The sequence below is a fragment of the Girardinichthys multiradiatus genome, chromosome 23 (genome assembly GCF_021462225.1).
Source record: "Girardinichthys multiradiatus isolate DD_20200921_A chromosome 23, DD_fGirMul_XY1, whole genome shotgun sequence".
NCBI classification, from domain to species: Eukaryota; Metazoa; Chordata; class Actinopteri; order Cyprinodontiformes; family Goodeidae; genus Girardinichthys; species Girardinichthys multiradiatus.
The window spans coordinates 12,440,527-12,453,774 of record NC_061815.1 but is presented as its reverse complement, the minus strand read 5'-3'; the positions used below and the strand labels follow the sequence as shown (position 1 = coordinate 12,453,774).

The following is a 13,248-nucleotide window of genomic DNA, read 5'->3' as shown; positions in this document are numbered from 1 at the left end:
TAAAAAGCACTAAAACACTCAAAAACAAGACATTGTTAAATTCCACTGAGCCAAGAATTGTGTGAAGGGAAGCAGGAAATGTGAAGAAAATCTTCAGATTCAACTTCTTACATATGAATGTTTTCTCACATAACATGGCCTCTGCTGCTGCGTGAGCCATCGCTCGCCCTTGTGTGAGTGAGTGATACTTTAACCCGACAATCTGACAGTGGGATTTCCTACAAGCAACTGTAGTGTGTGGGCTGCTGTGTTGCAGCGGGGTCATGTGTGGATGCGTGGGATGCAAGGTACAGTATGGTGTTCTAAGTATATTCACTGGCACACAGCATGGACTAATAGAAGTGTTGGGGATAAACACTTTGAAGGAAGTAAGAAATGTTTCAGATTCTGCTTACATAAACAACATGCCTGCGTGTCTTTGTAACAAGGCTTTTAATCTGGAATATTCCTGAAAACACTAACTGTATACACTAAGGAGATTATTTTTAGTTTGCTGCAGTGCAAATTGGTAATAGTTGGATGCCATCTAGTGGAAAGTGAACATGGTCCTCGAAGGGCAAGTTTAAAAAAAAATTCAAAATCATTACTGTACCACCAGTTCAATTTCATTTGTTAGACTTTCACTTAATGTCTGTACATTTTAGAGTTGCAGAAAACATTGAGGTAATTGACAAAATCCCAGAGGAAGTGCAAAGGCACCAATTGCTATGACAATAGTACACAAATTCTGTAATATAGTGGTTACATTTCTTCATTTTCATCTTTCTTTATGAGCAGCATTATTATGGTGGGTTTTGTTGGTATAATCATCAAACTAAAGTAGTCTTTAAAGATGCTGTCATTAATATATGCTGAACAGTAGCTTCTCCCTGTTGGTCTTTATTGAGAGAAATTTATTTTCGGTTGACTTCACAGGATTTCTTTTAGGCCATGAACTATTTTCTTTTTTAAAAAAAAGACATTTAACAACGCAAAACAAAGAAAATCACTTTAAAACAAAACCGATTTTAAATAGGGATATAAATCTAAACATTGCTCCTGTGATTTTTGTAAATATCCTTTGTCAGTATATTCTCTCAGTAGCCCAAAGTTTTTCTATCCTTAAAGTCATGGCAGTTTTTAGCAGGGGTGGAAAACTGTTTTTGTGTGCGTGTGTGTTGTTGTTGTTGTTTGCAGGTAATGATAACAAGAAGTTGGTATTTTACAAGCGTGTTCCATTTGGCTGGTCTTCGTTTCGTTTAAAACTCGTAGGCTACTTATAAAGGTTACAGAAAACACAGAGGTAGTTGCCAAAACTCCAAAGGGACCACGAACGCACCAGTTGCCATGACAACAGAACACAAGTCTCGCTCGAAATGTCAAGCCATCCTCCGTTTTTAAGCGATTAAGAGCAACATTTTCCAGCGGTAGGTTAACTTTTTGTTATTTCCACCAAGCTTAAGAAGTGTCCTTCATCCTGAGCAGCAGCTTCTTTTCTGTTGGTTCTTCAGAAAAACAGCGAAAAAGAGAAATTAAACTCAGGCTAGCTTGGCAAACAGAACACGCATTTAGCCAGCACTGTTAGCTCTTGTGTAAGGTGTTTCAGACACAAAACTATTCCCTTTCGAAACAGAGGGAATAGACTGTATAAAACCTACTTTAGTGTAAAACAAATAGCTATCTATGGGTCTGTTTTTTGGGGTTTTTTCTCTTTTTATTTTTTATTTTGCCATTTTGTCCTTCGAATGTTTTAATCATCAAATTAGTTTTACTATCAAAAAAGATAACCTATGTCAAAACAAAAACGTTTTCAAACAATGATTTCATTTTTGAAGGAAAAAAACCTATCCAAACCAAATTAGCCCCATGTAACAACGTTATTGTCATAGTTAAAAACCGAGGAAAAGCTTTAACTAGCTACACCCAGACCTGATTACTGTTAGACCTGCTGAATTAAAAAAAACAACCTTTAATACAACATGTCTGACAGCATGAAGTAGGCTAAAAGCAACACATCAGGTCTTGACCTTTAAGAAGAGATGAGAAACAAATTCATTGACAAAATATTTTTCAGGAAAGAGTAAAAAGGTGTTCCTAAGGCTGTGGGACTCCAGGGAACCACAGTGAGAACCATGTTACATGAGGATGTAGCATTTATGAAGAAAATATTTTACAAAAATGAAATTTACTATATTGCCAAGCATCAAAAACATAACACAAAATAAAGTTATTCTTATTGCTCAAAGCTGGTTTGCCACCAAAAAGAGCAAACAAATAGGCTACAATTATACAAACTCTAAAGAAAATAAAAATAACAAAAGCAACACAGTGCAAATAATACTTTTATTAAAAACACTGCACACGCTACTCTTGACAAAACCGTTTTTCCTTTTTTTTAAATTAGAAAACATCTTTTAAAGCTTTCTCTGTCTTGTGCTTTTTGTGTCTTTTTAAACCTATTGTGAAATTGAAAGGTGGTGTAGCTCCGGACAACAGAAAGAGAGATGTTTTCACCACATCCTTGTACGTGTCGGGTAGGATGCCAACAGTTCACACTTATAATATCAGCACACCTACTGTACCACTCTAAATACTGTGTTTTCAGCTAAAGGAGCAGACAGTGCTATGGTTCCGGAGGCTGAGGTTGCTGCCAAATTACAAAAAGCAGGTACAAAGTCACAAATATGGAGAGTATAAATAAGATGATGACACTACTAGAAGCATATGAATTTTCTTTACTTCATTCCTGTGTGTAGAAATGAGGAGGAGGAGGGCACAGCAGAGTCCATACAAAATGTCAAACAACACCATTTTTGCACTGAGTGCAGAGGAAACGGTGGGCCGAAGAGAGGTCTGTGTGTGCTTCATCACAGCTGTTTACAAATCCAAGTTTCCCATTCTCTGCAGTGCACCTGCGCTACCATGTTTGCAGCAAAAATGGATTTAGTCATGTTGAAGGCATGCTTTTTTACACCCCTTTTTTTTTTTTTTTTTTTTTTTTGTTGGTGCTTAGGAGATGCGAAGATTTCTGGCGCTGCCAATTGAAGAAAAGTCAACCCACACTGCTAGAGCGCTGGCCAAGCTGAAGAATGAGCTGGTGGGAGAACTGGAGGAGGAGAAGAGGGAGGAGGAAAATGAGAAGAAGAAAAGTCTGAAGCAAATCAAGAGTAAAGCAGCTCTCCTTATTCAAAGACCGAGCACACGTGAGCTGAAAAGTACCACGACGAAAGGAGCTAAAGGAAGGAAAAGTAGAGAAGTGCAGATATTTATAAAAGGTTATTCAGTTATGTATGTATCTATTAGCACTTGTGGTAAAGTTGTGTAAAAAGCCTTAAAAATCTGTCTTATTGCTGTAGCAAAATCTTACACTGGAAATTAAAAAAAAAGAAAAACGCTTAATGTCAGGGTACTGATTCAGTGGAAAAAATTCCACATTCGGAGACATTTGTTTTTACCAAAGTCCTGCCTCTGGCCTCTGGCACGATTACTGGGACCATAATAATGTAACGTCTCAGTCATAAAATAAATGTAATTTAGGTGTTTTCTGTTCTTTCTGCTCCACTTAACTTTGTTTCCTTGAGATTGACACAAAGCCCTGTTTTTTAACCATTTGCCTGTAGGCTAATTATTATTATTTCAGCATTTACTGTGAACAGAATGGTGAAGGAAGTAAGGAACTCTGCAAGACTCACTGTTAGACATTGTTAAATGCTACAGGAGTTTTACCTGGATTGTGTGCTTTGGACACAAGGTCCACTTTCATTCATGGCCTTGTTGGTAACCAGCCCCAGATCTCAAAGAAAACCTGTGAGGTGAGCCTAAGAGAAGAAAGGACATATGACTGGGCAGACAAGAGAGATGGAGATGTCAAGAGAAATAATCAAAGATCCCTTTCTTGGTTCTCTGTTTTGAGACTTTTTATGCATTTTACCATGGATGTCAACAAGTTTTTTCACATCTGTTAAAATGTGATTTGCAGCTTTGTGACTTCATGTAGAGTTCAGCTGCCATGTTTCCTCTTTCTACAGAACAAATCACAAAAGAAAGCAAACATGACTTAATCTTCATGGAACGACAACAAGCAGTCTTGGAGGTGAATTATTTGGAAATGTTGTGGAGATACACTCAGAGTCTGTCTAGTCCTGATGTCAAACAAAATCATTGCTGTTTTAGTTTTGATGAAGGGAACATTTGGGTTCTTAGGTAAACTGTGTGGTCCCGAAAAGACTTCAGGTTCTTCTTTCAGATTTGCCTTAAAACGTTTCCGATAAATGAAAAATGTTTCTCTCACCAGAACTGAAGGTCTTAGAATGTAGGAAATGGTTATGAATTTACTTACGTTTCACAGAAAATAGAAGACATCCTAAAACAGATTGTTGCCAAATTCTCCAATTTACAAAGAAACAATTGAGGCAAGTTGTAATTCTTTCTCCTTATTTGTTTTTTAGTTATCTCTGATGACTAAAAGGTCTGAGATAGTGAGGATGGAGAAGACCGTTACAGAAGAGGAAAGAAAGCTGAAACAGCTTGAAAGGCTCATCGAGGGAGACAACCACAGGTTTGAAGAGTTTCTCAGGGAGAATGAGAGGAAGTCAGTTGAAGCCAGAACGCTGTGAGTTTTACTATAAATGGTTTCTTTATACAACAAATAACACAATATGCTTTAAACTGTGTGAGTCTTGTTACGTTCTAACCACCATCATGGTTTCAGTTTTGAACGGGAGGAAAAATCCAAACAGGAGAAGAATGTTGTGATTAAGAAGCTAACTGCTGAAATAGGGACCATTGAAAGGTAGCGGTGTTTGTTTACAGTGACTTGCAAAAGTATTCATACCTCTTGAACTTTCTCACATTTTAACACGTTACAGACACATCAGCTCTGACCAGCTTCCCTGCCTGCATTCCTTCAGCATGATGCTGCCACCAAAATGTGTTCAGGGTGATGTACAGTGTTAGCTAGAGTTAAGAAAACAGAGTTAGGGGCCCAAAGACAACTTTCAGGACTTCTATTTGTAAAGAAAAGATGACATTAATATATTGTTTTCCCCTGTGTTGGTTTATCACAATTCCTGATAAAATACACTGAACAAAGATATAAACAAAACATTTTGTTGTTGCTCCAATTTTTCATGAGCTGAACCCAAAGATCTCTAACTTTGTCTGTGTTCACAAAAGGCCTGTTTATCTCAAATAGTGTTCATGAATCTGTCTTTGTAGAGATAATCCATCCACCTCACAGGTGTGGTATATCAAGTTGCGGATTATTGTACAGGTGTGCCTTAGGCTGGAGGCTGCTCGGTGGCGCAGTTGGTAGCACTGTTGCCTCGCAGCCTTCTTGCTGCGAGGCAACAGTGCAGTCCATGCAGAAAGACCTCCGGCCTTTTTGGCCCCGGAGTTTGCATGTTCTCCCCGTGCATGCGTGGGTTCTCACCGGGTACTCCGGCTTCCTCCCACAGTCCAAAGACATGCCTGTTAGGTTAATTGGTAACTCTAAATTGCCCTTAGGTGTGAATGAGTGTGTGCATGGTTGTTTGTGTGTTGCCCTGCGATGGACTGGCGACCTGTCCTGGCTGTACCCCGCCTCCCACCCATAGACTGCTGGAAATAGGCACCAGCTTCCCCGTGACCCACTATGGTATAGAAAATGACTGACTGACTGCCTTAGGCTGGCATAACCCCACCACCACCATGAGCCACTCGATCCACAATGATGACGTCATCAAACCGCTCACCCACACAACGCCATACCAGCTATCTGCTATCTGCCCTCTACAGTGAAAACCGGGACTCATCTGTGAAGAGAACCCCTCTCTAAAGTACCAGATGCCATCGAATGCAAGCATTTGCACACTCAAGCCAGTTATGATGAGAAACTGCAGTCAGGTCGAGACCCTGATGATGACAACGTGACTTTCCTGAGACAGTTTCTGACAGTTTGTGCAGAAATTCCTTGGTTATGCAATATGATTGTTGCAGCAGCTGTCAGGGTGGCTGGACTCAGACAATCTTGGAGATGAAGATGCTGGATCTGGAGGTCCTGGGCTGGTGTGGTTACACGTAGTCTACAGTTGTGAGACCAGTTGGGTGTACTGCCAAATTCTCTAAGTGCTTTTGGAAATGCCTTATGGTAAAGAAATAAACATTCAGTTCAATTGTCTACCAGAGCCAGTTCGCAGTGGACATTCCTGCAGTCAGCATGCCAATTGCACATGCCCTCAAACATGTGAAATCTGTGGCATTGTACTGTGTAATAAAACCGCACATTTTAGAGTAGCTTTTTATTGTGGCCAGCTTAAAGCACACCTGTGCAATAATCATGCTGTCTAATCAGCATCTGATATGCCACACCTTTGTGGGGGATGGATTATCTCAGCAAGACAGATTTGAGAACAATATTGGAGAGAAACAGGCCTTTTGTGTCGATAGAAGAAGTTTTAGATCTTTGGGTTCAGCTCAAGAAAAATGGAAGCAACAACAAAAGTGCTGCATTGTATTTGTGTTCTGTGTACATTGAAGTTTAAGAAAATATGAAAACGTTCCTGGAGAATGAATACTTCTACTGGGCATTGTATGACATGATTTAGCACATGAGAGTATCTAAGAAGTGAAAAACTAAAAATAAAGGCCTATATGTGCTTTTTTTTATTTCACAGTGAACTTGACAAGTATGAGGAAGCTTTGATAGACTACCAGAAATACAGAGAGTTTCTGTTTAGGCTTTCTCCTCCAGAGTGGCAGGAAGAGCAGAAGACCAAGTCCTCAAAGACCAAAAGCTCACCTGGAAAAGACGGAGAGGAAATCCAGAACAAGGGACCTATGGAGATGGGTATTTGGAATAACAAGCTAGCATTGGTCAGATTAATGTCTGATCTCATTATTTTTGCTATTTCTTTTTGTGCCTCCTCTCTGCTCCATATTGCTGCCTCTCATAAACAGTTTTGGAGAAAGGGATTTCTATTTGTGTGTCTCCTGTTTGCCTATCCACAGGGTTGGACAGGAAGCTGTCCAGCTCAGGAAGAAAGTTGGCTCCTGTCAGAGTGACAAGGTTGTCGTCTGCTCAAAGTGACACACTGTAAGCATGCTTAAACACACTTTAAAAAGTCTGGACGCAACGGTGGTCCACCGCGCAATGCATGTATGGAGGCTACAGTCCTCAACACAACTGTCATACGTTCAAGTCCCGGAGAGAAAGAGTGAAACAGCCCTGTACCTCACTGCAGAACTGGAAGCCAGCTTTAATCAGTGCAGCTACAGAAATGTGTTGTTTCATGGTTTGCTACAACTAAACCAAAAGAAAAAATATATAATAAAACCCAACTAGGTTTATCTTTCTACTACATTGACCATAATCTGATTAAACTGACAAACGAGTCTCGAAAATGGAGTCTGGAAAAGAAACAAAACTTGTGAAGGTAAAATTCTGCCAGTAACTAAATCTGCCTTAACTTTGTTATAAATCAGCGAAAAGTTAGTAAATTGAATTGACAAGTAAGTATAGGACACATTTACTACGTTAGGAGATTGGGAAGCTTTCTAATATGCAACAGAAACCTAAATAGGAATTTATTTTACTTTTACTTTAACTAAACGAGCAATAAAGAAAACATTTTCTGTTCTCACTGATAATTACATTGTATTTGAAGATATGTACATTTTTGCTGCTACCAACACGATCGTAACTTGGAGGAGAAATGGGTTTATCATTACCCTAATTCACAGGTAAAATGGGGTCTACAGGTCCTTCTCAAAATATTAGCATATTGTGATAAAGTTCATTATTTTCCATAATGTCACGATGAAAATTTAACATTCATATATTTTAGATTCATTGCACACTAACTGAAATATTTCAGGTCTTTTATTGTCTTAATACGGATGATTTTGGCATACAGCTCATGAAAACCCAAAATTCCTATCTCACTAAATTAGCATATCATTAAAAGGGTCTCTAAACGAGCTATGAACCTAATCATCTGAATCAACGAGTTAACTCTAAACACCTGCAAAAGATTCCTGAGGCCTTTAAAACTCCCAGCCTGGTTCATCACTCAAAACCCCAATCATGGGTAAGACTGCCGACCTGACTGCTGTCCAGAAGGCCACTATTGACACCCTCAAGCAAGAGGTTAAGACACAGAAAGAAATTTCTGAACGAATAGGCTGTTCCCAGAGTGCTGTATCAAGGCACCTCAGTGGGAAGTCTGTGGGAAGGAAAAAGTGTGGCAGAAAACGCTGCACAACGAGAAGAGGTGACCGGACCCTGAGGAAGATTGTGGAGAAGGGCCGATTCCAGACCTTGGGGGACCTGCGGAAGCAGTGGACTGAGTCTGGAGTAGAAACATCCAGAGCCACCGTGCACAGGCGTGTGCAGGAAATGGGCTACAGGTGCCGCATTCCCCAGACCTGGGCTACAGAGAAGCAGCACTGGACTGTTGCTCAGTGGTCCAAAGTACTTTTTTCTGATGAAAGCAAATTCTGCATGTCATTCAGAAATCAAGGTGCCAGAGTCTGGAGGAAGACTGGGGAGAAGGAAATGCCAAAATGCCAGAAGTCCAGTGTCAAGTACCCACAGTCAGTGATGGTCTGGGGTGCCGTGTCAGCTGCTGGTGTTGGTCCACTGTGTTTTATCAAGGGCAGGGTCAATGCAGCTAGCTATCAGGAGATTTTGGAGCACTTCATGCTTCCATCTGCTGAAAAGCTTTATGGAGATGAAGATTTCATTTTTCAGCACAACCTGGCACCTGCTCACAGTGCTAAAACCACTGGTAAATGGTTTACTGACCATGGTATCACTGTGCTCAATTGGCCTGCCAACTCTCCTGACCTGAACCCCATAGAGAATCTGTGGGATATTGTGAAGAGAACGTTGAGAGACTCAAGACCCAACACTCTGGATGAGCTAAAGGCCGCTATCGAAGCATCCTGGGCCTCCATAAGACCTCAGCAGTGCCACAGGCTGATTGCCTCCATGCCACGCCGCATTGAAGCAGTCATTTCTGCAAAAGGATTCCCGACCAAGTATTGAGTGCATAACTGTACACGATTATTTGAAGGTTGACGTTTTTTGTATTAAAAACACTTTTGTTTTATTGGTCGGATGAAATATGCTAATTTTGTGAGATAGGAATTTTGGGTTTTCATGAACTGTATGCCAAAATCATCCGTATTAAGACAATAAAAGACCTGAAATATTTCAGTTAGTGTGCAATGAATCTAAAATATATGAATGTTAAATTTTCATCATTACATTATGGAAAATAATGAACTTTATCACAATATGCTAATATTTTGAGAAGGACCTGTATAATGAGAACAAAACAGATGATTCCAAACATGTTGTCTCTTGTGTGCAGCGCCCTCTTGTGGTAGAATACAATACAATATAAAATGATAGATTCTTGATATTACAGTAATAACCCTATTTTACTGTCACAAACCCATATGTTTAAGCATCTTCTTTAGTTGTATCACATGCTTCTGTGAAAATACACATTTAAAACCATTTCTTTTATATTTTAGAGGGATAAATTGTACACTGGATTACAATAGTTCAGAGGTCAGTTTCCCTAAACCAGAACGTTAGATTTCTAAGCAGAAGTTGGAATATTTATTTACAGTTTTTACCTTGCTGTTATCCCCATTTAGGATGAGCCAGAGCTTTACTTCACCGACCCCCAGCAGCTACTGGATCTGATGACAGAGCTGACAGAGCAGAACCTGTCCCTGATTCAAAACTCTGCAAGGGTGGAGGAAGCGCTGGAGGAGCTCCGACAGGCTGTGGAGACAACTAGGGGGAAGATGTAAGCAGTGTGCACAATAACCTAGAAATTTCTCTGTTTTCTTTCTTCCAGCATGATTTTAACAGTTTGCTAAGCTTAGAATTTTCTTTTTTGTTCTACAATTTTTTTCATAACATCCACGCTTGCTGTGTGTCTGAAGTGAAAAAGAGGAGGAGAAGATAGCCCTGCAGATAAAAAAGCTGAACGAGAGACTCCACAAAGAGAAGGCGAGAGGCGTGAAGCTCGAACAGATGGTTCAACTTCATGTTTCACTAAGCTCAGAGGACCAAGTAAGGACTCTAAATATACAGATTTTACTACATTTTTATTCACTGAAAACGCAGCAAATTTGCACTCATTCCCAGCAGGGGGGGGGAGCCTGATCGCTAGATGTAGTTGTGACCCAGATCAATTGGAACAACTTCATCCCTGCAGTTGGGTAATCATTGTTGTTCTCTAATCCAGTAAAATCCAGGGGATCATTTGCGCATCAATTAGTCTTCTCCCTCTTGTTCTGCTTGGACTCAGCTGATGGATTTTTAATATTATATGTGGGATTAAATCATCTTCCCACATCTGCTCGTGACATTTTATGAAAAACCTACACAGGACCATTCATCTAGATAACAGACATGTATGAGATTCTCACAGTGTGGTTTAATAACCTTGGCGCTAAAAAAATCACATTGTGTTTCATGGTGTTATGGTGTTAACAAACAAAATGTCAAACATAAATGTATCACATTTTATTTAGCGCAGAAAAGCAAGATTTATTCATACTGCTGCAAAAATACAAAATATTGATATCTGCTATAATAATATCATCCCTTAAATTTATTCACTGGTATACTGATTTTGACAAATAAGCAGAAATACATCATAAACACCACAACCAAGTTTTGTAATAGCTGTTTTCCCCATATAGAATTGCCTACCATCACTTCAGTACGACATCTGAATAACCTACTGTGCAAAGTGTAGATCTAAAGCCAGTCGTTTGTCTTAAATGAAGCATTTAGATGTTTAATCTCTTGCTGTGTTTGATTTACAGGGTGTTATGTTGGATGCTCTAGGTGAAAAGGTGGCAGAGGTTTATAGCAGCTGTGTGGAGAACAGGATAACCAATCTCAGCACCTTGGAGAAGGTGGCAAACATCGAAAACTGCATCTCATCACTGCTGCAGAGCCTTGAAAGCATGCCTGAAGAAAGACTGGCGATGATTAAGAAGATCAAGGACAGTGAGAAGAGGAGCAGGTAAAACTGAGTGAACATGATGCGCAGGAATCCAGATGTTTAGGCTTAATGAAACATGCTGGAATATACTTTTTTTAGACCCTTTCTCATGACACTATGATGCAGGATGCGTGAGGAAAAGCTGATGGAGCAGAGGGAGAAACAAAAGGAACGGATGAGGAGGTATCTGGAGAGATCCTTGGCTGACTCCAAGAAAATAGTATGTCTTCATTTTGGAATTAAATCTAAACTTCTCAATTTTTTATTAGTCAGAATATTGTTGCAGTGATATTAAAACCATCCTTTGACACGTTCCACAAACGCATAAGAAATTAAGGCTCGTGACGTGATTTCTATTTCTAGCCCTTTTTTAAGTTAATTTTGTTCTGTTTTTCTTCCAGAGTGGGAAGAAGCTCATGCCAAGATACATGCCTGCTGTCAAGAGAGTCGAGGTCCCCAACGTGGACAGCGTACCTGCTGAGGATAGCATGAGTGAATACCTCTTTGGCTCTGAGGACACAGAGTAAAAAAAGCGAAAGAACGTGATGCAGGGGAATAGATTTTAGAGTTGAGTTTTTTTAGAAAACAATTTTGAAATTCTGTTGGACTTATGGAACGTTTAGCATCTTTTCTGTCTTTTATTGTTTGTCTAAGTTTTTACTACTCTTTCTGAATTTAAAACAATTGTAAAAACCAAAAAGGTTTAGAAATCATGCGTCTTACCAACACAAAGTATTGTGTAATTGTGAAGTGGAAGGATAATCATGTATGTTTTTTTTTTTTTTTTTACAATTAAACATCTGAAAACTTTTGCTTCCATTGGCATTTTACCACCTGTACTACATGTGTGTAATTTAATATCAGTATAAATCCAGCTGTTCTGTGAAGGTCTCGGAGGTTTGTTACAGAGCACTGGTGAACAAACAGCATCATGAGGAATAAGGAAACATAATACGCCCTTTGCTTTTCTCTATAAAGATCAATAATGTGTTTAAACATGTAAAGTATACAAGTGGAGGTGCAGATGATGGGGCAATTTGGTGATGTAGAAATTACAAAGAGCTTTTAATGAGATAGAAGGCCAAGTTTTAAAGTTAAAGACAGGAGCATTGAAAACAATTTTTCTGGCAGTGTTGAGGGTTGAAACAGGAAAATAAATACCTCAAGAAATTAGGCGGACACCGTTGGTAGTGAATTACTACGTTAGTTTGCAAATTCACCGTCAAGAACATCCAACAAGAGAAACGTTGCAACCTTGCTGGAAGAGGGAGAGGAGGCAGACAGGAAGCTTTGGATGGATGGATGCAACCAAAAGGAACAGAGCTTAAATTGGATCAAATGAATTTTACCAGCAATCTCTCCTGGACATCCTGATGCCACAGATTTTACATGGATGAAAAAGAAAAAAGAGGGTAATCTTATCAACTGATAAAGACATACGTCAGTAGTTATTACAGTTATATTCACATATATACAGACGCATCCAGATGTTTAGGTGATAGGATGGGCTGGGTATTGCATTTAGGTCCCAGAATTTCATATCAGAGTTAGTAAAATAACAAATGATGAGTTGTCAGTATACACTGCAGAAATGTTAGTAATATTGCTGGCATTGCAATGGGTAGAGGAAATAAGACCATATATATGTTCAGACTGAATTTCTTCATTAACCGGTGTACACAACAGTTTCTTAGATAGATCAGATGTTCTGATATAAATGCAACAAGTATTACACTGTATTCATACAATGGGTACCAGCATGTAGGAACAGCACATACGGTTGCAAAGGAGCCATCAAATAATAGATCCATTGGCATGATGGTTAACTTCAGTAAGACAGAACGTAAAGGTATGATTAAACAGAGACTGATGGAAAGGTGGCAAAAGCAATGGGAAGAAGAGAGGAAAGAAACATGGTTTTATGGAATTCAAGGGAAAGTTGGAGAAATGCAGAAAGGAACAGGAAAGAGGGAGTAATTATTTCATGACTTAGATTTGAACACGCTGGATTATATGATACTCTATTAATGTTAGGGAAAACATATTTTAGGCAGATGCAAGTATTGTGGACAAAACGAATCACTGCCAGCAGAATCTGGAGGAAAGACACGACTGAAAATCTCAGCAAGGTAGAAATTAACTTAGACTCACTGGACGTCTTACAAAATAATTCATAAAATGACTGTTACCAATATTTATTGCAATATCTAATAACGACAGGCGTATTCAGAAGAATATAGTTTTGGGTCTTTTTTCT

The 13,248-nt window shown here is 39.3% G+C and overlaps 1 protein-coding gene across 2 annotated transcripts; it reads left to right on the top strand.

Moving 5' to 3' along the window:
• The first annotated feature begins 1,307 nt into the window (after positions 1-1,307).
• On the top strand, positions 1,308-11,821 carry LOC124860010 (cilia- and flagella-associated protein 100-like). Of its 2 annotated transcripts, none has more exons than XM_047352955.1 (16): positions 1,308-1,406; positions 2,454-2,502; positions 2,585-2,647; positions 2,736-2,830; positions 2,993-3,146; positions 4,008-4,072; positions 4,428-4,591; positions 4,691-4,771; positions 6,633-6,805; positions 6,967-7,051; positions 9,499-9,535; positions 9,625-9,779; positions 9,919-10,048; positions 10,810-11,012; positions 11,118-11,211; positions 11,393-11,821. In XM_047352955.1, exons 2-16 carry the CDS (start codon positions 2,484-2,486, stop codon positions 11,516-11,518), a joined length of 1,644 nt encoding a protein of 547 aa, XP_047208911.1. In that variant the 5' UTR covers positions 1,308-1,406; positions 2,454-2,483; the 3' UTR covers positions 11,519-11,821. The 2 variants fall into 2 exon arrangements, with proteins under 2 accessions (XP_047208911.1, XP_047208910.1); XM_047352954.1 differs by having other exon boundaries at positions 2,993-3,254.
• Positions 11,822-13,248: the final 1,427 nt, after the last annotated feature.